Source organism: Dermacentor variabilis, chromosome 4, assembly GCF_050947875.1.
Source record: "Dermacentor variabilis isolate Ectoservices chromosome 4, ASM5094787v1, whole genome shotgun sequence".
In the NCBI taxonomy this organism is placed as follows: domain Eukaryota; kingdom Metazoa; phylum Arthropoda; class Arachnida; order Ixodida; family Ixodidae; genus Dermacentor; species Dermacentor variabilis.
The window spans coordinates 31110713-31136823 of NC_134571.1; the positions used below are offsets into that span (position 1 = coordinate 31110713).

General features: G+C 46.1%; 1 protein-coding gene across 1 annotated transcript in view; it reads right to left on the minus strand.

Annotated features, from left to right (window-relative positions):
* The window catches only part of LOC142577722 (uncharacterized), a 252382-nt gene that overhangs the window by 41814 nt on the left and 184457 nt on the right, over positions 1-26111 (minus strand). Inside the window, exon 4 of the mRNA XM_075687176.1 lies at positions 9048-9140. Coding sequence (XP_075543291.1) covers positions 9048-9140 — 93 coding nt within the window. The remainder of the gene's footprint in view (positions 1-9047; positions 9141-26111) is intronic.

The window sequence follows — 26111 nt, forward strand, 5'->3', positions numbered from 1 at the left end:
ATGCAAGCGATATTGATGCCAGAGAGAGAGAGAGACAAAAGGAAGGCACGGGTGCACGGACAGCACCTTTCTTTCTCCTCTGGTCACCGACAGCCTGTTCGATCCATCTCAGTGTTCGGAGCAAGCTTTGCTGATTCGTTGAACTTACATTTGAGGGCGCTAAAAGCGCGGCGCGTCAGCAGGCAGTCACGTGGTATTTTTTAAAATTTCGCGCACTTTATATAAAGGCTGGAAAAAAAAATTAAACAAGGCAGCTATCTCCGCATAGATGAAGTAATCCGATGTTTCTGAACAAGCGCTACAACTTTTGTGCTGAACATATTTCGACAGCATTAATATTTGAACGCTTAATTAAGCAATCTTTGTTAATTACCCAGCTTGGCGGACTGAAAAAAGATATCCTGACGTGCTCCATACGGCTCAGAACAATACTGCGACAATTGGACACGCGCAGCGCCTATGTTGTTTTTAATGCTCGACTCAACTTAACTGGAACACACTACAAATACAGCCACAAATCAAAGCGGTGAAACTGACATGACACACATGTTCGAATAACATATCTTAAGCGTTTTAATAGTGCGGTGAATGGGAGAGAGAGTATGCTCTAGTGATCTTCTACAACGTGTATGCCATCGCTAACCTGCGAGAGCGCTGCGAGAGTGCGCTTTAGTAGCATCGAAAATTATTCAGGTAGACAGCGGCATTAATGGCCGTAATTAACGCAGAGAAAACAACTGTTGTCAAGATAATTCTTTTTTTATTGTGATATTATTGTTATTAGCATCATTGCTTGAGAGGTTATTTGTTATGGAATATCGTTGTCCACATTATCGCTTGACAGCGTCTTTGTATTCTCGTCTTGTTATTTTGACTTGTATGTGACAGCGTAATTTTGTTACAACTATGTTGTATAGTATGTTGTATGTTGCAGGTGTATGTTGTATGTACCACATATTAAAGAACCAAGGAGTACTCGGCGCCGTCTTTGTGCGCCAATGTTCATTTGAATCAAATTAACAATTAAATTTCAAAAATGAGAGTGACTATGACGATATTCTTCTGGACTCGTCACTGCGCTCGAAGTACCGATTGCGAGGCGTAAGAAAAGTATTGAAAAAACAAGAGACCGAATTCAATATGGTTATCGGTGGTATGTTTAAAATCATGACAAGGCATATTACCTGTAAGCAAGTGGGCAACCCTGTCACCCAGTTATTACATCCTTCAAAATGGAGGGAAAGTCGGGAAGTTACTCAGTGTAAGCATCGGCCAGCTACACTGTGCTGGGGAAAGCGGTAAATTTAGGGAACAGAAGGGAAGAAATAGAGAGAGAAAAAAAATCACATGATAATGCGATTCAACGTGCAACAAGTAGGTCGCGGAATTCACGAGTGTTTAGGAATGTGAGCAGAGTATTTAAGGCCCTAAGTGCGTGGTCAAAGGAGCACTGTAAGATGCAAGGTTTTCGTATTATGGGATGAGCTGAGATGTAATACCCCTGAGCCTTACGCTGGAAGTCGACTGGGATCAGAAATCAATCAGCGTACCTTTTGTTTTCAGCGCTCCTATCCATGCTATTTCTTTCACCTCTCTATTCCTCTTTTGCCCATAACGATAGTAGGTCAGACAACCATATAGTTTTCTGATGAACGCCCTCTGCCTTTCTTTTTTTCTTCCTTTCTCTATGTCTCTACTTCTTTTCTTCTTTCTTTTTTTCTTTCTTTCTTTATGCTCAATGTACCCGTTGATTTACTGCTCAAATGTAGACAAGAAAATACGCTTCGGTGCAAGAAAATTGGATAACAGTGCCCCAGGCTTCGAACTTCGAACAGAGAAAGAACGTTTCTCTAAACCTTACGACACAGCCTGCACCCACAGCACAACCTCTCTCATTCTAAATGCACTTTCCACTGCGCCTTCGGCTGTCGGAGCGCGTTTTCAGATTCCTCGTCTTCTCACTTTTCAAGCAACTTTCGGAGAGTCATACTTTAAGGGACTGTCTACGTTTTTAATTTCGAACAACGCTGCGCTCCTTTCAAATAACGCGCCGTATTACAGCTGAGCCCCTGCAAAAAGCGCGCAACTCGGAAGACAACGGACGCTTAGCTGACGTTGATGATAATCGTTAGTGGCTGCTCGGATCGGAGGCTGCCAAGCGTGGCTGAGTAAGTGGAACAAGATGAATGCTCCTTCGTACCGCTGCGCTTATGGGGCCTGAGCGCTGGAAAATCGGCGCACGAAGGGGTAAAGGGCGGCCAGCTTCAAGATGCGCGTTTTAATGCGAGCTGACACGTGAACTAGGCCCTCGGCGATTTTGCATAAAGGGTGAGGCGCTCCTGGTGGCCGAACCACGCCACGGAGTTTTCAGTTTTCAGAACCGCTGTGGCTGTTCTCTCTAATTTTTTTTCCGTCTTATTCTTTCACTCCATGCACATGCTGAGGACGGAGAGAAGTGAAGCAGAAGATTACCGCGAGAGAATGCAAGGTTTTACGACGAAACTTCTAGTCCGAAATACGCCGAGCAAAATTCTTGGTTTAACTTTTACAAGGAAACTGACCAGGGCAGAGGGCCTTGCTGCGCAGTTTTGGAGATTTAATAAGCGCGGACATGTAGGGGGTAGCCTTTGTCTCAAGTAAAAGACAGTGTTTGATAGTCATATTGTAGTTGGTAACTCACCGCACGAAAATATTCAGTGGATATCAAACGACGCCAGGAGCCAGACACAGCGGAGCGTTTGTTTTCTTTACAAGCGTCATTGTCATGCAGTTTCATGAGTATTTTACGTACACGCGGGAAACTTAAGATCGCAAAATATATTTCAAAAATAACTACGCTTTAGGATGACTCACCGACAATGCCATCCAGGAGGCAGTTTTCAAAAGCGCTTTACCCTTCGGTGAATTTACTCAAGGCTTACATGATGGCGTACGCACGCTGGCACGAAAAATTTTACTTATGGGCAAATTCAGGAGCAGTGGCCACGGCCATAGCTCTTGACCATAATGTACGCGCAGGAGAAGCCTCTGTGGCGGCGGCCGCATGCCAGCGCAGTGAAGCGTAAAAGAAAATAAGTATAGGGCTTGTGTGCTGAGCTTTGAGTTTACGTCAACGTGCTGTAGGTAGCAAAACAGTAGCTGGAGTTGCTACTGTGTGTCTCCCATACCTAGCACGTTTAACAGGGAAGATAAAAAAATAAGAAAGAGACCGAACACCCGTAAACATTCCTTACCTTCAGGTAAGCTTCGAAAGATCTTGCAGTGCTCCCAAACCTCCTTGTGCACTTGTTGTGGTTCAGCTTCTATGTTTTCAATTGCAGTGGACCTATGAGTCGCGTAACCACTACTTCTGTGGAATGACCTGCGCTGTTGTCATGTACAACTCCATGTTTGGAGTGACTGTCTCAAATGTATGACGCTCAAGACGTTGAAACACGTGATTCGTCGTCTTTTACGGGCAGATAAACATATTTTATAATGTTATTTTTCAATAACAGCCCATATATAATAGTAGGTTCATGGATTCAGGAATAAGTAGCCTGTTTACTTTAAAAAAGCTTTTTTTTAAAGGACGCTGTACTGCCCGAAGAGACAGAATAAATGAGCAACTTGGCGGTCGCATGTAAGTGGTGAGTGTACTAGTGCACTATGGCGTTATGCTATGCATCTGTACCAAACTAACACATTGTGTTTCTATTGTTCGTTTAGAGTAGAACAGCTGTACTAACTACAGGATTTCTTTCGCGCCTTAATCCTACACAAACCAAAGTATCAGTACTGCCACGTTAAGTTTAATACCTTAACATTCTCATTGTACCCCGGGGAACCTAATGCAAAGCCCATGCCAGCGTTTTTGATGTGCTGGAGTTTGCCGTGTAGTGAATAGTACACGAATGTACTCCCACGAACAGAATAAAAGTGGACAAACTATTATAATTTTTCTTGGTGCATAATCGTGTTTGGGCTTTGTGGGCATAACATTTTGCAATGACTTCGGGAAATCTTCGACAATAAATTTTGCATTTAAGAGGCTTAAGATCTATCGTGCCCACTCTGTGGATAGAAATATCTGCGATTTGAATTAGCAAGCCATCGCAACAACGTTTTTTCCCCGGAGTAGTAGCGTTATTATTTTTTGTCTTTTCCAAACCTTCTCCGCAAACACGTACAAAAGAACGTGTCATGCTAAGCAGGCGTCTCATACCAGACTCGCATAGTACTCCCTAATCTCATAAGTTCTCTAAAGTTTTAACTACTCTCGACACGCGTGTTCGCCTGTGCAATAGTTTTGCGTGGCGCACCCGTTTGCTGCGCTACCTCCGCGCGCTTTGAGGAAGGCAAAACACGTTGCGTAATCCGGTGGGCGGCCGCCTAGCTCTAGCGGGCTGCACGGGCGCATCTGCGTGGGCTTTCATGCAGACCCTCCATGCGCGCCACAATGCGAGTGTTTTGTTTTTCGGGCGTCGGGTCTTTCGTGAAGTACGCCTGAGAGGCCAGAAGGAGAAAACACGAGAGGATCTCCGCGTAGGAAAACAATTTGCGCGGCGTTACGAACCCCAGTCGGGAGAAAGTTGAGACGGGGCGTTATGAGCGAAGAAGGTATCACGATCCCCTAATGCTGGAATCCCTGCATGTACCCGGGGACAGGTTAGGTGTCCCTGTACATAGTTTCATTAGGGATAGCGCAACCATTGCCGAACAATGAGGGACATGGAAGCGGACGAGCGAAAGCCTCTATACAACAAAAGAGTCACTGCGCTGTCGTTACAACAATTGCCGATAAGATGGCCGTCGCCATCAAAAACAAACAATGGAGCTGAAGCCGGTGAAACGGGAGAAACGAAGCTGGCAGTGAAGGAAAAGAAACACTATAAAGCAAATTAATCCAACGAGATAAAGCGAAAGAGGCATGGAGGTTGTGAAGAAGAGTGAACGAGTGCACATAATAACCCAATGGCAAATCAATTCTGAGGAAGCCCACAATGTGGAGGGATGTTCGCAAAAGGAAAAAATTGTCAGCCAACGTACTCACGGACGGCACTCACGAACCGACAAAGAAAACCGCAAGGAGGCCATCGGGTGGATGACAACTTTTCTGTTTCATAATAATGCACTCTGCTATAGACCGTTGATTTGAGGGCGCCGCCATATTGCGATCATAGTGCCCTCTATCGTCCGGCGCCATGCTGCTATGCGGTGTCACGCAGTAGGGTCCACAGTGCACCTGCTGTCGGCGACAAGTGACACGTTCTCGCGTTTTCCCGAAAGGTCTCAACATGCTTTTGCGACCAGGCAGCTTCTTAGCGTGTCCTTACTAAGCTTTGAGCTTTGATGTAGCCACCAGATTGTACAGCGACGGGCCTATATAGGCGCTGCCGCAGCTCTGCCCGCGATCGAAATGGGAGGCGACTCAAGTCTGAACATTGTCGACACGTAACATGCGTGCAACATGTTATTATTGTATGTCTTGTCTTGAACTCTGTTATGGTATGACCCAAGCGACAACTATCAGAGGTGTCTCCGTGTGCAACGCCGTCTGCCGCACCAGCGTACATCCGAATCCAGGCAACTAGCGAAGCTCCGAGGGAACGCGTTTTGCTAGCTTTCGTGCTCCTAAAGTTTTCACGTTCCAATCTTTTTAAGCGTAGTTTACCTGGCACCGCGGCACAAGCTTTGCAAAATAAAGAACTGGAAACTAACTCGACCGCAAGGGCCGTAACATGAAGTACTCGATAAAGCAACCAGGTGACAGTGGCCTCAAATATGCGACGATGAACCGCACGTGCGTGAAGCGCTGAAAAAATATGTGCACTGCTTGTTCAAAGGCCCCGCGCCAACTCGAGAGAGAGCTGAAAAACGAACAAATCTTCCTGTAAAAGCAACTTTTATTTCTGAAGTAGTAAAGCGCGCGATGCCTCAACTCTACCACTCTGCCACACGGAAGCACGAAAGAGCCCATCTGAATTAGGCGCGGCCGGCACACGGTAAGCATTGCCTTGGTTGCGAAAAGAAACAGAATACACCTTCATTCTTTTTTTTTGTAGGCACGTACTGTTTTCCTAATACGACCCGGTCAACATTCACAAGGATCTTGGTTGCCAAGCATGATAATCTTAGAATACATTTGAACGGAATAACTTTAATGTGTGCACACGAAGAAACAGTTGACTGGGTCCATTTGCACGTGATCGACTCGAATACTCTCGTTCATATCCGCAGTATAATCATGGATGCCGAGTTCGTCGCTGTGCACTCACTGGAAACAAAATCTCCTGAACATACACGCGGCGAAGCTGATGGCGTCAAGTTTTTTTCTGTTTATGCTGGTAATGCAAAGTCGGCGCTTGTGTGCAACCGTAGCGGCGGAATCCACGTAGTCGCCACGGCGGAAGATGCAATTCGCGTTAGCTTCCGAAAGTTATCTTTGCAGGCGAATACGTCGCAGTGGTAGCCCGTTGACCGTGAGTCACCTGGCATTGCAGGAATCGTAGCAGACCACTTTAGAAACCCACTAACTCCCACCGTTCCAAGCTACCGTTCCAAGCTACCTCTGGGAGAAGGGACGATCCGCACATACCAATGCGAGGAGGAGAGCGGCGCGGCACCCTGGTTCGAGGCTATGTTCCTTCTCGTAGATAAAACGGTCTATGCGTGCTCATCATTTCATGCTTCATTTTTGTTCATCCAGAATTCCGATGACACCAGCCATCGACGAAGGGCAATGAAGGCATTGTTACGAATGATTCTTAAGGGCAACAAACTTTCACAAACGGCTTTAGCACTGACTGGTGTTACCTTGCGTCGATAGTTGTGATCGGGCATTCTTTCCACGTCCCCTTTCTCATTCGGCAGTGTAGGGCAGAAAACAGCAAGTTCTGTTCTATAGCCTACCTCCATTTCTTTCTGTATTCTTTCGTATATCTCTCTCCCTATTCGCTGTTGTCGTATGAAGTACTTGCATGGCCATAATTGTCTCAAGGTTGCTTCTTTAAATGTTCGGCACTATAGCTTTTACGGATTCGCCAACGAAGGACTATAGGGCACCAATGTCCTTCACGAACGAGTGTCGTCCTTCTTCGTTTGTTGTTGTTGTTCTTAATCCATCTAACTCGCTCTGTACGGTGCATAATATTCGTAGATAAAGCACCCGACTATAGACCCTTTTATCTACGATCTCGTGGGCGCCGTTATGTTTAATAATGTGGTGATGCATTCACTGCTTGTCTAAGCTATCTCCACTGCCGAAGTGTTTAAAATAGATGTGCGTGTCGATGACCCGATGCGTTTCAGAAGACCTCTGTTTAGGTGGATATCTTGGACGTTGATAGAGTGGACGACACGAAGCTTAAGCCACAGCTTCAGAAGGCATGTTAGCGCTTTCGGTGCTCATTATGTACCATTTGCCCAAACAGCGCGAGCGGCGTATACGGTGCTTAATTTGTACTAAAAGTGGGGCTAGAAATGCATTCCGAGCTGGTAAAGCTTTCCGCTTATTAATTAAATCAGGATCAGTGTGTTCTTTATTTGGCAAACACTTTGAAGTAGTGGCTTGTCATGTTCCTGGTTCAGTAATGTTCCTCAGTGCGGTCACTATCTGACTGTTTATTTTCTGCTTAATTCATCGCGGGTTTGCTAACTTGCGATACAACTGTTATGCCTGTGCGCAGGGCTTGGAACGCAGATGTTCTGCACTTTCTGATAGCTTGTAGCACCGACGTATTATCGCTGATGACTGGCTTATTTTGTGGACCGTCACAAAATGTTCAGCTTCGAACATTCGCATGTAGTCGCCGTCACCCGTACTTCGGCGCATTGCTTGATGTGTACGCCCATTCACGCATTCTTGATACGGTGCCGACATGGTGCGCGCATTTATGCGTGTGAGTTGGGGTAGATGCGTGCAGACAACGTGCGAGAAACTTCCTACGACAGGAAGCGGCGCCACTCCCTTTGTTACCGAGTAACGAGCGGTACTCCCTCTTGCCGACGTTCTAGGGTTGCAGCCTGAACAAACAAGGCTTGTTGGATAAGGCTTGTTGGACAAGGCTTGTTTTAAGGCTTGTTGCGAGGCTTTCAGCGATGCTAGTTAAAAGCGGTAACGGGAAACCTGCGAGCTTCAACCTGGCTACTTGCAATTCGAAACTTGCACATGAAGCTCGCAGGTTTCCCGTTACCGCTTTTAACAATATCGATGAAAGCTTCGCAACAAGCCTCAAAAGAAATCAATGAGCAGCTGCTCAATCTGAGACTCACTCACGGCAAATGGTTGCGGTTCTCCCATATGTGCACCAGGTTGCGCATAATCTCAAAGAAGGTCACGTGTTAGGTTGTTGTTCACTGCCAGAAATAAGTTAGGTAGCCTGTGCCCCCAAGTCAATTGGATGACTTAGTACAACAAAAAAAGTTGTAAGAAGTAGCACAGGCAGACGTTTGTTATCGGTGGTTGTAACTGTGTGGTTTATAAGGCTCCTCTTTCATGCAAGCGTTTCTATATCGGTGAAACGGGGTGGTACATCAATGACCACGTGCGCCAATACTCACACAAGCTTCAAAAACAAGCTAGAGCTAGTCAATTATCACGGCATTTTAATGACTGCGGCTGCAAGCCGTCTTTTAAAGATGTGACCCATTTGTCAAAGTATCGCGATGACCACGCACATCTTATTTCCGAAGCCTTTCAGATTCATAATATCGGCGAAGCATGTCCGAATGAAATAGTCTTCCTATCTCATTTATTGCAAATATTGCCCCTGCGCATGCTGAATTTCCGTTGCGGTTGTGCTTTGAGATAGCGGTAGAGTATATATATTCTGACTGAAAGAATAAAGACACTTGATTGTTATTGAGCGCTGTCGTCTGTGTCCCTCTCTTCATCTTGTTGTTTAGCGCTGTTTACTGCTCGTAATCATGAACCAACCAGCCCTAATGCATACTCTTCTGAAGAAGAAGGAATTACATTTAATAGATAAGATAGACAAGCACGCTAACAGACGCTCATCTCAGCAATAGCCGCAGGCATCCGTAGAGTGCTCTGTCCGTATACTCACCGACTCAGCCGTTAGATAGAAGAGAACTACGATGTCCAGTAGAGTGGTTAACGAGATGGAGACCAACCAGGGAAGCAGCAAGGTCCTGTTGTCCTGCGAGCAAGAGAAATCAATCCGATGGGTTAGAAAGGCAAGAAAGTTGGCACTACGTGACACTTACAAGGGAAGAAAAGCGCGTCGCATCCCGTGAGACTACTCGATGCTCTGTGTACAAGGCGAGTCGCTACCGAACACGGACAAGGCCGTTCGCGCTGAAACTCATACACGGCCACTGTTTGCACATCACTCTCCGTCGCTCTCTGATATGTGTACCCTGAGGAACGCAAAAAGGACCCCCCTTCACTCTCTCATAATACAGATCTCCAATCCCGTCTAGGCTACACATATCAAAGCTATTTGCCCAACAGTAGCTACAGGCTCGAGATCGAGTTACGGTGATGTAAGATTGTTTGTACGCAAGCTTACAGCTATAGGCACTGCTGTACACAAATAATAGCACAGCTAAGCAAAGCCATAGCTGGGCTATTCTTCGTAAAAAAAAATTGTTGTTTTGACATCAGCTACCGTGTCTGCCTTGTTGGTTCGAAGAGATTCGTGAAGTTTAGAGATAGCGCAGGAAAAAGAAAGACAATAATATCAACTTGAGGGGGTTGGGGCCTCACGATTGAGACAGAGCCTGCCGAGGCTTAGCGACCGGAAGCAACACAGAGGTTGCGAACGAAGATCACAACGAAGATCAGACAAATCCGTTTAGTACCCATCATTCACATGGCGCAATAGCTCCTTCTAATAATGGTTCTAAAACAGATACATGTGGAGAACAATGTGTAATGTATATATAAGTAGAAAGTACTAGATATAACTAATGTGGCGAAATGAGCGTGCCTTGTTTATTGTCTTGTTACCCTACGTAAGGGGCAGCAGTCTTTCTGGACTGTAAATACATTGTTGCTGTGAGATGTTGTGGATAAATGAATGATAGGAACAAACATTTATTACAAACGCAGAGGTTCGTCCTACATGGAACTGAGAGCTCTTAACGCTTATTGAACGAAGAGGGAGAGTAGAATGAACGTCGGTCCTCACATTTCACTCTACAGCGGCTGTAATGCACGATAGCATAATAATATCTAGTCACTTCGGGATTAGCTATCGACATCTGCACGACTTTTATCTTCTACGTCGTGGTCTTCTGTAACTTTTGTCGCCCAATAATGTACTGATCCCTACTTGACGTTGTCTATAGGTGTACAACGTCAATTAAAGTCGACCGGAAGCAACACAGTCCAATTGCTTCTAATCATGCGCGTACCGCTTAAGAATTAGCTTTGGCCTTGCTTCTGAGACCTTATTCTGGCGCTTTATGACTTCTTGCTCTGTTGTTCTGCAAAGCATTCCAGATACTTTGCCATATAACTCACTCTTGTGCTTATAAGGGGCCATAAAGTCATTAGCTAACTTGCCGAGGAAGATGTTTCTGATTCGTGCTGTCTGTTTGCTGTTCTTAAATAATTGAAAGCTTGACAAGCGGATTAAGTGCGAATGCGATACAAACAGATTTTTTTTTGCGTATTTATACTTACTTCACCTACTTCGCCAAAAACAGTGCGAGGCAATGTACTTTCTACAGTGTTTATAAGGCAAGAGAATTAGAAGGCTCATGGGACGAAAAATCCGATGTCCGGCGTTATGCCGTCCGGCGCTATGACCCTAAAATTCATGGCACCAGACTTTATAGGGAGCCGAACCTTCAACCCTTGGTGAGAGTCGAACCCACTTGGAGATATGGGCGAACCGGCCATATAGCCAAGTTGGATTCCATTTGACATCGTGAAGGTCGAGAGTCGAAACCATGAACTTTGGTGCTAATTAAGCCGAAGTGAATTAAATCACATTTAATGAAGATAAAGCTATTTAATGCGCTCAAACCCAGGACCTTCAGTGGGAGTCGATGCCACGATCTTTGGTACTAACTAGGGCGAAGTTAATTAAAACACTGTTAATTAAGTTATAAATAATTAAGACACTCGAACCCACAGCCTTTGGTGGCAGGAAACAGTAGGAAGTAACAACGCATTCCAATGAAAATGTCAAGTAATGTAACGAATGTATCCCGACCGCGCGGGCTTTCGTCTTCTTCCTCTCTAGTGTATGCTAATAAGCTCCGAATAATGAATATCTTATTCAGGAAGCGTAACAAGAGAAAATGGACCTGGAAAAGCCTTAACGGAGAAACAAGACATGAAATAGATTTCATAGTCTCTGCCGATCCCAGCATAGCGCTGGATGTAGAAGTGTTAGGTAGGATAAAGTGCGGTGATCATAGGTTAGTGAAGTCTAGGATTTCCCTAAATATGAAGAGAGGAAGAGTAAAATTAGTCAAGAAGAAACAGGGCAAGCTAGATGCAGTAACGATAAAAGCAGACCAATTCAGGCTGGCGCTTGCAAACAAATATGCAGCTTTACGACAGAAACATGAAGATGACATAGAGGTAATGAGTGAAACCGTAACTAGGCTCATTTCAGAAGCAGCAGCTGAAGAGGGAGGTAAGGCACCAAAGTAAGCAGTAGGTAAGCTTCCCAAGTGACAAAGGACTTAAGAAAGAAGCGACAAAGCCTGAAAGTGTCCAAATCAAGAGATCAGATAGAATTCGCTGAATTTTCAAAACTCATCAAGAAGAACGTAAGTGATATTGGAAATGATAAAGTGAGAAAGAATGAGGAAGCTATAAAAAATGCTCGCAGCGTGAAATAAGTGAGAAGAAAACTTGGCATAGAACAAGCCAAGATGTATGCACTGAAAGATAAGCAAGGTAATATCAACAATTTCGAATATATAGTAGAAGCAGCGGAATAATTCTATACTGACCTGTACAGTACCCGAGCAGCCATGCTACTTTCATTTGAAGTAGTAATGAACAAGATACATTGACTCCTTTTATAACTAGCGATGAACTTAGAAGGACATTGCAAGACATGATCCGGGGAAAAGCGGCAGGAGAAGATGGAATAACAGTCGATTTAATCAAAGATGGAAGAGATATCATGCTTGGAAAGCTTGCGAACTTTTATGCGCAATGCCTTACGACTCCAAGTCTGCCAGAGAACCTGAAGAATGCCAACATTATACTAATCCACAAGAAGCGAGACATTAAAGAATAGAATAATTATCGGCCTAGTAGCTTGCTTTCAGTATTGTATAAGATATTCACCAAGATAATTTCCAATAGAATAAGGACAACACTTGCCTTCAGTCAACCAAGAGAACAGGCTGGCTTCAGGAAGGGATATGCTACAGTGAATCACATTCATATCATCAATCAGGTAATCGATAAATCTACAGAATACAATCAACCTCTCTATATGGATTTAATAGCTTATGAAAAGGCATTTAATTCAGTAGAAATACCAGCAGTCAAATAGGCGCTAGCTAATCAAAGAGTACAGACCGCATACGTAAACGTCTCGGAAAATATCTACAGATATTCCGCAGCTACATTAATTCTGCACAAGAAAAGTAGGAAGATATCTATAAAGAAAGGGGTTAGAGAAGAAGACACAATTTCTCCAATGCTATTCACTGCGTGCCTGGAAGAAATATTCAAGTTACTAAATTGGGAAGGCTTAGGAGTGAGGATCGACGGCGAATGTCTCAGCAATCTTCGGTTTGCAGATGATATTGTCCTGTTCAGCAACATTGGGGACGAATTACAACAAATAATTGAGGACCTTAACAAAGAAAGTACAAGAGTGTGATTGAAGGTTAATATGCAGAAGACAAAAATAATGTTCAATAGCCTGGCAAGAGAACAAGAATTCAAGATCGCCAGTTGAGCCTGCACATGAGTACGTTTATCTAATTCAATTATTGACAGGGTACACTCATCATGAGAAGAAAATGCACATAAGAATAAAAATGGGTTGGAGTGCATACAGCAGGCACTGCTATATCCTGACTGGGAGCTTACCACTATCATTAAAAAGAAAGGTGTACAATCATTTCATTCTGCCGGTGCTAACATATGGGGCAGAAACTTGGAGGTTGACAAAGAAGCTCTAGAACAAGTTAAGAACCGCGCAAAGAGCGATGGAACGAAAATATATATACCATATTCTAATTGACATTAAGAGAAAAAAATGTAGGTGGGCAGGACATGTAATGCGTAGGATGGATAACCGGTGGACCATTAGAGTTACAGGACAAGTGCCAAGAAAAGGGAAACGCAGTCGACAACGGCAGTAAACTAGGTGGGGTGTTGAAATTAGGAAATTCGCAGACGCAAGTTGAAATCAGTTGGCGCTGCATAGGGGTAATTGGAGATCGCTCCTGCATTGGACAGGCTAATGATGATGAAGTGACTGTGAACTTTTTTCTGCTTTCTTTTACCCTCTGACGCAGAATTTATCTTCTTTTCCATTTGTGGTCGGTTTTGTCCACTTTGTTAAATACTTCGCTACTTGTTCTCTAGTTGTCAATGTTTTGTATAGCACTCGCACTTGTCATTGTAATCTAAATTGCACATCATTGCTCCTCTTACTCAATGATCCTCTCTAGAGGACTGTAAATTATTTTTAAGTAACATGCTTTAAACATAATTTTGGTTCCACTTCTCTAAGCCCCGTACAGCCATGATATCAATACCGTCTGCAATAGGATAGTACAGTCTACACGGAAATAACCAACGAATGCCTACCAGACAAAATGTAATATTTTTTATCCCATTAACATTTCACTGTTGGCACTTTGATTGCGATATTATTTTATACCTTTATCTCCATGTGTCTTTTACGCTATTTCTTTACATCTCTGTAGTACTCAACCTTAGCCTTTCGCTGCAGTTAGTGTTTGTTTTGCTTGTCTGCGCCGATGGAATCATCTATTGATTGCATCGAAATATGGCATTTGCTTGAATATCTGTTCGGCACCTTGTTAGGTTATCTAAAATGAACATACTGTGCAATATCGCGCTTCTTGTTGCTCAACAACATTTCTAAAGGAGGGAAAAAAATTGAGTGATGATGAATGAAACACAAATTCGACTCAAGAAAGTTTCTTTGCGCGCTTGTTCCCATTCACTGCCAGGAAGGGGCGCACTTTTTCATCAGTCTAAGCACGGGCAGGCGCAGTTTGACAACAAATCAGAGGGTCTCGGGAATTCTGAATCTTCTGACATAGTGAAACTCGGAAATTGCTCCCTATCATATGTAAGGCACGCAGTAGTTATATTGCGAGGCTGCTTCATTAGGACGGGAGTAATGCGAGCTCGTACAAAGTCGCCGGGTCGTCGACAAATGACGCGAGTTAACGACGTCCTGGAAATGAAGCGAGGAATCTGAGATACGCGGATGGTTTTCGCAATAAGGCTGCCGGGCTAACGCGTGTGGTGGGATGTATGGTCGGGCGAATATCCATGCATCCCCTGCGATGCGCTTCCCTTTCATTGTTTTGCTCGTTTGTTGTTGTTTTTTGTACTCTCACCGAGCGCATTGAAAAGTCTATAAATGAAGGTTGTGTTGCTCAGCTTTCATGGCTTTCGTTCGTGCGTGGGGCGCATATGTGGTTCTGGTTACGCCGCTGTTGGTGTATATATATATATATATATATATATATATATATATATATATATATATATATATATATATATATATATATATATATATATATATATATATATATATATACGCGCGTCTTGTCTCTGATACTGCCGATACGCACGAGCACGGCTCAGGTACTCGGCAGGCTCGCAAAATAAGAAAAAAAGAATCGAGGCTCCAAAATCAAGATTTCGCTTCCTATTATCATAAAATTTTGCTTCTTTCGCCTAATGCAACCGATTTCATGGAACTGAATTCTGCGGTTCTCTATAAGAACATGCTTGCGTTTCACATCTATTTGGATTGGTAGTCTCGGAGTCGGTTCCGAGCTCAATCTTTCTCTTCAAAGCAGGAATGCTACTCGTATATTTTCGCAAAGAAATTTAACGCTTCCATTCTGAACCATTTCAAGTATACATTACGATGACTCACAGGCCTCAATATTTATTCTCGCGGGTATTATTTCTTCGGCCATTTTTCCCTCGCACCTGAGCGGATTCTGTTTTGTTTTTATAATATTATTCACTCTTTTGCCTTAGAAGCTCATCTTACAAACCAAACAAAGTCGCTTTGCCGTTAGTCCTGCCTATATGAGCAGATATTGGCTTCAGGCGCAACCCCAATTCACAAATGGCGCTCGAGCGGAGCAACTGCTGGCAGTTTTCCCAAGGCTACATCCGCCTGCTGCTATAGCAACTCCCCTGTACCTCCTCTTGTTGCAGTTACTCATAAGCCGGAATTCTAGACACAGATTTCTTTAGTGAATATGGCGTAGCAGTTCGACGTGAAATCTAAGTTAGTTTCATCTTAAGCGAACCATGACACGCCACTGAAGAGAGTTGCGGGGAGTTGTACGCGAGCGGCTTTTCTTGAACGGCGAGTTTAACCAGTTTGTTCATAAGTAGTGTTCGTTGTCGGTAGTATCGCTGCTCTTATATGTAGCGGAAGCAGTTGCAGAAGACTTAAGTACTACGTCTGCTTCTCGACCGAGAAATTTGCGAGGTGCACGGGGAGGAGTCACACGCATTCATATGGGACAAGATGAAGCGCCTGTTGGACAACTACATGACACAGTGAATAAAATTCGTAATGTCGCGCCCGAGCGTCGTAATCCGTGAACGAATCTCGAAAATGAGCAACACATTCCAATAATGAGGATGTGTCCTTCTATAAGGCTGCGCTTCCGTTGTGTGTCCTGCTGTGCACTTGCTTTCTCTTAAAGATCGACGGGACTCTATGACAGATGGCCATGACATCGTGCGCTCCTTCACGCCTGCCCGCATTTTCCACACCACGATGCCCTTTTTTTTTTAAAGCGAAGTTTTTTTTGGGAACATTCTCGGACTTTGCTGATCGTGGCTGCGGTCTTGCCAAATAGCTCATTACGGAAAACAAACGAATTACGTGTTCAGCGCTGGAAGTCGAACCTCGTTCTCCCAGCACTACAGTTAAATGTTCTAAATACGAGGTCACAATTGTACGCAAGCTCCCCTCATTCCAATGCCAACTAGCTCTATGAGATTACTGACATGGTATAGAATGTCTGATACAGAATCTGCGGCAGCACCTGACCGCACGAGCCAGTTTACACTAGGCCAAACATTGAAGACTGAAACGGGTGAATAATAGTTAAACGGTTAAACCTACCACTGTGCTCCGCATTGCACTTCTCTCTGCATCCGCCTCCCCTCGTAATTCTTTTCTCTACGAGCATCACACGACCCCTTCGTCCTTGTGACGTCACTGCGTCGACGTCTCACAGTGTGCATCCGTGTGAACTGTTATTTGCATGTCGGCATAACTTGTGAAGAGTGTTGTGCCTAAGCATAAACAGTGTGTGGCTTTAAGGTTGTGACCCGTGCGGTGCTTAAACATAAATTAATGTTGTGTTAAATTACACGTTCCACAGAATGACAACGAAGGATTCCAACACGTGAGTTGGATTTCCATAATTTTTATTTTGAGCTTTTTTCTCTGTTCTTTCTCGTTCACATTGCAGTCCTTGCGTGTCTCTCTTGGCTGCACAGAGTAACCAACTGGATTCTTACTGGTTAGCCTGCCTGCCTTTTCGTGTGCCTGTATTTCTCTTTATTTTCTTTAGTACTTTCTTTATAGAGCGAGCAAAAGATCAAACAATATCAAACCATTCATTTAGTGACACGGTTTTATCGAACTGAAGACGAATTTTGATCTTACCACAAAAAATTCGCTAAAGTTTAGGCCTACGAGACGCTCCCCACGATTGTTTTAGCCTAACACTGTTGCTATACAAGCTAGTCATTAGAGCTAGAATTCTATTTTATACAAGTGTTACACGTGTCAGTATTCCTGGTGTTCTCCGCGGTTTTAATAAAGTGTTTGTGTCTGCGGAATTTTCAGTGCCTTAGATTTATTCGCAATGCGTTCTTACCATTATCGGTCTAGCCCGCAGAATCCAAAACAATATTCTTGCCTTCAGCCATTCGCCTTTAGCGCTTTGCCCTCATACACAAGAGTCCGAGGCAAATTTAGGATTCCTATAACACTAGCTGTCTCGCGCTAAATTGCTCCGGCCTCACAAAAAAAAAAAAAAAAAAAAAAAACAAAAGCCGTGTCGCTCGGGGACAAATCCCGACAACTGACTTTCAACGTGTCGCCACGCCTTCCAATTAAAGGAAAGGGTCACCGTGGCGTGGTGAACGCTGAACGCCGCGCGGTGCATCCGCGCTGGCCCCTCCTCCATTTAATCTTGGCTTCCTTCGCCTTCGCACGCACACCAGGCTCGCGCCTTTTGTGCCCCCGAGGCTGGAATCCACAGTCGTCGACATCCATTTCTCCGGCCGCAGTCCTATTGAGCGCGGCGTGCTCTTTCCTCCCCAGGGCTCTATTCTTGACCCCTTGCGCTGCCTCGCGGTTTTGTTTACTTGGGCACCGCGTTGCTTGTGTTCCGCTGCATTCTTATCATTCCCCTTTCTTCTTCTTCTTCTTCTTGTACTTCTCCGGCGCCTTCTTTTGTGCTGTCGACGACGATACGAAATACGAAGTTTGCCTTCTGTGGTCTTGCTGGAAGCAGTAGGAAACGGTGGCGGACTTCATTTCGAGCCGGAACCAACCCTTATCGTTGAATATACGCGTGCCGTTCGTATACGTTGGCTCATCTCTTCTGCCGCATTCCTTGAACGATACTTTGCTGGGGTTGGCGTCCCCCTACTATATATGGAGAGGGTTCAGCGCTGGAAGTGCGCCACGAACTCTCGCCCCAATGTTGGCGGTCTGTCCGCATATTTTGCCGGGCACTGTCGAAAAGAATTTGGCGCAGACTGGTCATTGCTTTGTGCTGCCCAGTGCGGAAATATTAGTACTACTGCTGCTACACTGCAAATCCACTGTTTGCAGTATTGCGTGTTGAATTTAGGCGATCGCCACAGGCGCGGACATAGTGTGTCACAAGAGATATCTCTAATTATTGAAACAGGGTTTATTTCACTGATGTGTATGCAGGGTGTTCCATGTACCATGCACCAAGATTTAAAAATATGCAAATGCCTCGTCACTGGAAAGAACCATGTAATGTTGTTTGCCGTCACTTGGAGATACTCAGAGTATCTTCTGCATTCCGCCTAATTACATAATTAGTCCTAATAAATCAATCAACCTCTCAAATATATTTAGATGAAAAGTGTCAATAAGAAAATTGTAGAGCAACCTGAGAAACTCCCCATACAGCTTTCTATTGATCCATACGTGCTACACAGAAGTGTTTTTCCGAGTGGGAAAGAAGCCCGCAAATGCACGCAAAGTGCCCCGAACGAATAGTGGCGCGGCAATTTTGCCTCTATTCGCGGGCTTCTTTCCCGCTCGGAAAAGCACTTTTGTGTAGCAAGTATTGATCAGCAGAAAGCTGTATGGGGCGTTTCTCAGGTTGCTCTACAATTTTCTTATTGACACTTTTCATTTAACTATATTTGAGAGGTTGATTGCATAATTAGGACTAATTACGTAATTAGGCTAAACACAAAAAAATAACCTGAGCATTTCCAACCGACTGCAAACAACATTACCTTGGTTCTGTATAGCTACGTGGCATCTGCAAATTTTTAAATCTTGGTGCATGATATTTGAGACATCCTGTAGGTTTCTTATGTTAGGGACTATATTTGTTTCTTTTCTTTTTTGTTATCGCCGATCTCGTAGTGCCGACAGAAATGGTTCCTTTGAAGGTGTGTTTGAACGCACAAAGATAGAAAAAAAAAAGAAAATCCGAGGTCACCTAGGCAATTCTTATGAGTTGTGAATGCGAAAGCACTAATGTCGAATTGAACGTCGCTGAGCGGTCCTTCTAGTTATGAACTCCTCTCGGGCAAGCGAGTGCGTTCAGAAGCTTGGCGCGTTTTCATTTGGCCTCACCTAGGCGCAGTTAGAGCGCAGGCGGGAGCTTGCGCGGACAAGGAAAGAGCGGATAACACAGGCTTTCGGGAGCGAGGGTGGCGTGGCGTCGCGGCGATGCCCTTTGCCCTCGCGCAACACCTGATCCACTATTGCGGCAGCTGGTCTGCTCTTTCGGCGGCTCTGCTCCGTCGAGGCGCGGTCGTGCCGTGGTATTGGAGCCAACGGGAATTGAAGTTCCGCTTCGCTGCTGCAGATGCCGGACGCCAGCTGTTTCGCTCAATTAGCCATTTGACGCTTTCGCGTCGAAGAGTAAAGCATGGAATTGAAGAGAGCTAGTCAAGGGCTACGAAAGTAATGTTAGCCTACCTGACGACGATGACTTTTGCGGAGGGTTTGCCTGAATCTATGAGATGACTTATTTCTTAATTTTGTAGGACCTTTTTTTTCATTTTACTGTTGCAAGAACGGCGTGCTGACGCCAGTGCTTTGATGCGGTGCACGGACCAACATACGTCCGCATTCTCGCTTGCTCCAGCTACGAGCGTAAGTTTCTCCCTCTAACATTTTAGTGGAGACAGAGAAATAAAAAGGCAGTGATGTTGACGGGAAAAAAGACCTAGTTTCCTATCCCAGAAGAGAAAAGTTCGAAGGGATTTAAGGAATTAAAAAAAAAGAAGAAAAGGTTGACGAGCAGAGAAACATAAATACCCGCACAAGAATCTCAGTGCGACTCAGACGACTCCTCGCTTTCGTATGAAATTAAGAAAATATTCAACTTGCCTCTTGGTATACAGTCACCAGGTTTTTTTGCGGTGGATCTCAAGCCACATGGCAAAAACAGAAAATGATGTAGCTGACAGGATGACTGCATGCTGCGGCACTTATGCTTTGAATGAACTTACGCCCACACTATTTGTTAAATGCGACGCACAAACGGCCCTTTTGGGACTGAGGCGCAAGTTATCAAATACCATGTGGTTTGATGAGTGGACAAAATAATCATCTTTGTACGACATAGACACTTTGTTACGCTTCTAAACAAACCTCAAGTTAGAATGGGTTTAGAGACTCTATACGTATCGGCATACGGAAAAGACCCTCTTCAGGTTGCGTCCATTGTAGCTTCCTGGAAGCTTGTGTAGAACATACCCTTGTTTGGATCTGACCGCTGGTACGATCTGTTGGGAACTCGGCGCTGACGCCCGTGGTTGTACCTGGGTCGCAAGCCCCAAGGGTAGCGTTGGCCTGGCGGCCTGGGGTACAACTGGAAGCATCCGAAGGTCCCGGCAAAGCATGAGTCGACTGGTAACAACGAAACAACTTGTTTATTTTAACATCGCAAAGAGTTGGCGGTCAGGTTTGACCGTAGTAGAGAGACGGGAGAGCACTTCACTCAACAGAAGAAATCGGAGCCCTCTCTTTTGGCGTCCGGGGGCAGCTGTTTTTATACTCTCGCAGTTGAGGGCAAGAAGGAACCCCTCAAAAGACGAGCACGTGAATGTACAATGGGCTAATGGTGACGCACACTGTCGTAGCGATGCCGTAGCACCATGTCGAGCACGATCTCGTAGCACCCTGTCGTGGCGCTGCCGGTCGGACACAATGACTGTAATGAGAGGATGGTCCCTGCTTTGGCATCGCCTGTTTCGGGCATAATGACTGGAACGAGATGCCTGCTTTGGCATCGCCTGTTTCGGGCACAATGACTGGAATGAGATCCCTGCTTTGGCATCGCCTGTTTCGGGCACAATGACTGGAATGCGATGATAATCCCTGCTTTCGCATCGCCTGGTTCTGGCACAATGACTGGAATGCGAGGATGATCCCTAGGCGGTCGCATCGCCGCAGTCGCGCCTGGAAACACCTGGCGATGAGTGTTGTGGCGACGACGATCGGGCCAAAATGTCTGCCGCCCCGCCGCAGTCGCGCCGGCAAAACCACGTGTCGCAGGCGAAACGCAACAGACCGCCCCGCCGGGGGAAGGAGATCCCGATGGACAGGGGACTGCATCCGCTGTCCGGAGGGATGTCGCTCGATGATGCTCATAACCGAAGTCGGGCGTCCCTCGACGTTTCTTGAGCGCAGCGCACAGAGAAGGCCTCGTTCTCTTGTTCAGGTTCGCACGGGACACTGCAAAGTGACTTCGGGAGAGTTCACATTTTTGTTCTCGTTCCCGGCAAGCGTTAGAACTACGCTGAAACTCAACCGCTCAGTCAGCAAGCACGGCACAACCCTCACTAAGCCCTGCCAGGCTCTTTCCCCTTTTTATACCACTGCCTAGTTCCTTACAGTAGTCTAGCATCACTCAGAACGCGTCCACAAATTGAAAAATTGCACTAGAAAGCATATCATCACTTTGAAACACTAAACAAAAGCAATATGTTAAAAAAAAATCCTGCCTCAGGAAGAAAACATCAGTAACAAACAATTTTGAGGCTGATTCCTACGTTAGGGGCTTCGACTTAAGCCATCGGCGTTACCGTTGAGACTCCCCTTTTTGTAACGCACCTCAAAGGAATATTGTTGTAAAGCGAGGCTCCAGCGCAGGAGGCGGCCATTTTTGGGAGAGATGGTCTGCAGCCATTGGAGAGGGCAGTGATCCGTCTCAATGATAAACCTCGAGCCGGCTAGATAGCATGACAATTTCTGAACGGCCCACACGAGACATGCACACTCTTTCTCGGTGGCGCTATACGCCTGCTCACGACTGGTCAGCTTACGACTAGCATACAGGACGGGGTGTTCTACTTCTCCATTTTCCCGTTGGCACAGTACAACGCCCATGCCTCGCTCACTAGCATCGCACTGAACAATGAACCCTTTTGTATAGTCTGGCGATCGTAGCACAGGCTGGCTTGTTAGGGCACTCTTTAGGGCGCTAAAAGCTCTTTCCTTGGTCTCGTCCCAGACGACTGTTTGAGGCTCTGTCTTTCTTAGAGCATCCGTCAGGGGAGCCGCGATATCAGAGTACCTAGGGATGTACCTCTGATAGTAGCCGGCGACACCTAAGAACGACCGAATATCGGTCTTTGTGCGCGGTTGCGGAAAGTCTCGCACAGCGGCCACTTTTATTTCAGAGGGGCGGCGACGACCCTGACCAATCACGTGACCGAGGTAGACAACCTCGGCCTGTGCTAACTGGCACTTAGGAGCCTTTACTGTCAAGCCTGCTTCGCGCAGGCGGGTTAGCACTGCCCGCAAGTGTGTCATATGCTCAGACCAGGATGCGGAGAATATCGCTACGTCGTCTAGATACGGTAAAGCGAATTCTTGCTGTCCCCGCAACACTTTATCCATGAGACTTGAAAAACAGTATGGCGCGTTCTTCAAACCAAAACTCAACACTTTAGGACGGAATGTTCCCATTGGTGAAATGAACGCCGCATACCTACTAGCCTCTTCTGTAAGTGGAACCTGCCAATAACCCCTGACAAGATCTAGGGTGGAAATAAACTGAGCGCTACTAACTTTCTCAAGGCGCTCCTCGATGTTAGGGATCGGATAAATTTGATCCTTAGTGATGGAATTAAGCCTGCGGTAGTCGACGCAAGGACGAGGTTCCTTGCCCGGTACCTCAACTAAAATCAAAGGGGAGGTATAATCACTCTCACCTGCCTCAATAACACCGAGCTGTAGCATTTTCTTTACCTCAGCCTCCATAATATCGCTCTGGCGGGGTGACACCCGATACGCCTTGGATCGTACTGGCTCTGTGGAGGTAAGTTCTATATCATGAGTAAGTACAGAAGTCCTACCAGGCCTCTCAGAGAACAGACCTTGAAACTCTTGTAATAGCTGGTGTAGTTCGGTTTTCTGCTCGGGCGACAGCGGTGCTTTACTGATAAGGTCACTAATGACTTGACCGGTGTCTTCCCTGTTCGTCACTGAGCCTAGTCCCGGAAGCTCGACCGGAAGCTCTTCAGGAACGTTTACCATCAGGCACACCACTGCTTCCCTTTGTCTATAAGGTTTGAGCAGATTACAGTGGTAAACTTGCTGTGCTTTCCGCTTTCCTGGCAGACTTACCACGTAGTTAACGTCCGACAGTTTCTGAACAATTCGCGCTGGGCCCTCCCACTGCACGTCTAGTTTGTTGTTTAGCGATGTGCGCAATATCATGACCTCATCGCCAACCTCAAAACGACGGGCCCTGGCTGTCCGATCATAATAAACCTTGGCCCTCTGCTGGGCCTTTGCCATTGCTTCACCTGACAACTCCTGTGCCCTTCTTAAGCGTTCGAGGAGCTTAAGTACGTACTCCACCACGACTGGGTCGTCGCCCCTACCTTCCCATGATTCTCGAAGCATGCGAAGCGGAGATCGAAGCGAGCGACCGTACACCAGTTCAGCTGGCGAAAACCCCGTAGCCGCATGCGGCGCGGTTCTTAACGCAAACATCACCCCAGGCAAACACAGCTCCCAGTCAGTTCGATGTTCAAAACACAACGCTCTCAACACGCGCTTCATGACGGAGTGGAGCTTCTCAACGGAATTCGACTGTGGGTGGTACACTGAGCTGTGTAGCAGCTTTACCCCACACCTTTCGAGAAAAGTTGTCGTCAAAGCGCTAGTAAACACTGTGCCCTGATCTGATTGAATTTCTGCAGGAAAACCAACTCGCGCAAATATGGACAGTAGTGCATTAACTATCTCAACTGAGCTGAGTTCTTTAAGCGGCACTGCTTCAGGGAACTTTGTCGCTGGGCAGATCACAGTCAAAATGTGTCTGTACCCCGTGGCTGTTACCGGCAGAGGTCCCACTGTATCAATAACGAGCCGTCTAAAAGGCTCCGTTATGATAGGTACCAATTTCAACGGCGCCCTCGATTTGTCCCCTGGTTTGCCCACCCGCTGACAAGTGTCACATGTCCTCACGAAATGGTCTGCGTCCCGAAAACACCCTGGCCAATAGTACTCTTGCAAGAGACGGTCCTTAGTTTTCTTAACTCCTAGGTGTCCGGACCACGAACCCCCATGCGACAAGCGCAACAGATCCTGACGATAGCATTGAGGCACGATCAGCTGATCGAACTCCACTCCTCTTCGGTCTAGATACTTCCGGTACAGGACTCCACCTCTTTCCACAAAACGCGCAGTTTTCCTGGCGATACCTTCTTTGACATTGCAGCGCACGTTTTCCAGGCTGCCATCCTTTTTTTGCTCGGCTATCAAAGCCGTCCGGCTGACTTTTAGCAACCTATCAAATCCGTCTGACGTAGGCGCGATGAGCAAATCAGTAGATAGCTCTTCTAACTTTCCCGCGTCGGGCGTTTCCTCTCCAGTATCTGGCGCCTTCAACGCTACAGACTCAATTTTATTCTGTTCGGGCGTGCTCTGAATATCAGCTTGCTGCGCCTCTGACCCTTTTTCGTTGTTTGATAACGTCGGCCCCGCAACTACCGCCTTTGCAGCGAGCTCCCGAACCTTCGATCTGGTTAAGGCCTGAACACTAGCTTCACCAAACAAAAGCCCCTTCTCGCGCAGGAGGTGATCGGACCTGTTTGAAAATAGGTACGGGTACTGGGGTGGCAGCATAGATGACACTGCCGCCTCTGTCTCAAGCGCTCCGAAAGGTCCTTCAATAAGCACTTTTGCTACCGGCAGACACACGCTATGAGCTTCCACGGCTTGCTTGATCCACGCGCACTCGCCCGTGAACATATGGGGTTCTACATAAGACGGGTGAACTACATCCATCGTAGCTGCGGAATCGCGAAGCACTCGGCACTCTTTCCCGTTCACGAGGAGGTCTCGCATGTAAGGCTCGAGAAGCTTCATGTTCTCGTCAGTGCTGCCTATTGAAAAAAAAACAACTTTTGGTGTTGTTTCCGGACACTGCGCCGAAAAGTGACCCGGCTTCTGGCACGTATAACAAACGCCCGCTCGCCTCATCTCGAACCGCTTTCTGCGTTCGGCTTCGGCTGCCGCCGTCTCCTTAGGTTCGGTCGCACTGCTTCCACTCGCATCCGCACTACGCGTGTTCCCCTTTGCTCTCATGGGTGTGAACTTCGGCCTCTCAAACTTCGAGCCAAATTCACCCTTTTGACCGTCCTTAGCTCCGCGAGCTCGACGCGTCACAAACTCCTCGGCTAGCTCAGCGGCTCTAGCCACCGTACTCACGTCTGGCCTATCCAAGACCCAGTATCGCACGTTCTCCGGTAACCGACTATAAAACTGTTCTAGCCCGAAACACTGCAGAACTTTATCGTGGTCACCAAACGCTTTTTCTTCTTTGAGCCACTCCTGCATGTTTGACATAAGCCTATACGCAAACTCTGTATATGACTCACTTTTGCCTTTCTCATTTTCCCGAAACTTCCGACGGAACGCTTCCGCAGACAGCCGGTACTTTTTTAGCAGACTCGATTTTACTTTGTCGAAATCCTCTGCCTCCTCTCTATCCAAGCGAGCGACTACGTCGGCCGCCTCGCCGGGTAACAAAGTGAGCAAGCGCTGTGGCCACGTTTCCCGAGAGAACCCCTGCTTCTCGCACGTTCGCTCAAAGTTAACCAGGAACAAACCAATGTCCTCTCCAAGCTTAAACGGCCGCATCAGGTCAGTCATTTTGAACAATACTCGTTCTCCTGCACCGTGTGCCTGACTTCCATTACGAGCGCGTTCCATCTCTACCTCGAGACGCTTCATTTCCAAAGCGTGTTCGCGCTCTTCTTTTTTCTCTTGTTGCTCTCGCTCTTTCTGTTCTTTACGTTCACGCTCTTCTTTTTCTTTCTGTTCTTTAAGTTCGCGCTCCTGTTTCTCTTTTTGCTCTTTAAGTTCGCGCTCCTGTCTTTTTGACCTCTCCTCAATAGTCTCAAGGCATTCCGACAGCTCGTCATCCTCAGCCTCTAACTCAAGAATAGCCTTTAGCAGTTCAGGTTTTCTTAGTTTGTCTGAGACATCCAGACCCAACTCTCTTGCAAGCTCCAACAATTTCGGTTTGCGCAACGACTTCAAATCCATGGCTGCTCTGAATGCTGCTTTCTCTACTGCTTACTATTGTCTTGCCGCCAACTAACCCGGCAGCAACGACAACCACAATTACCAGCTCTGTTTCTGACACTAACAAAAGCCTGGCAAAGCTCAGAAGAAGAAAGTCCCGCA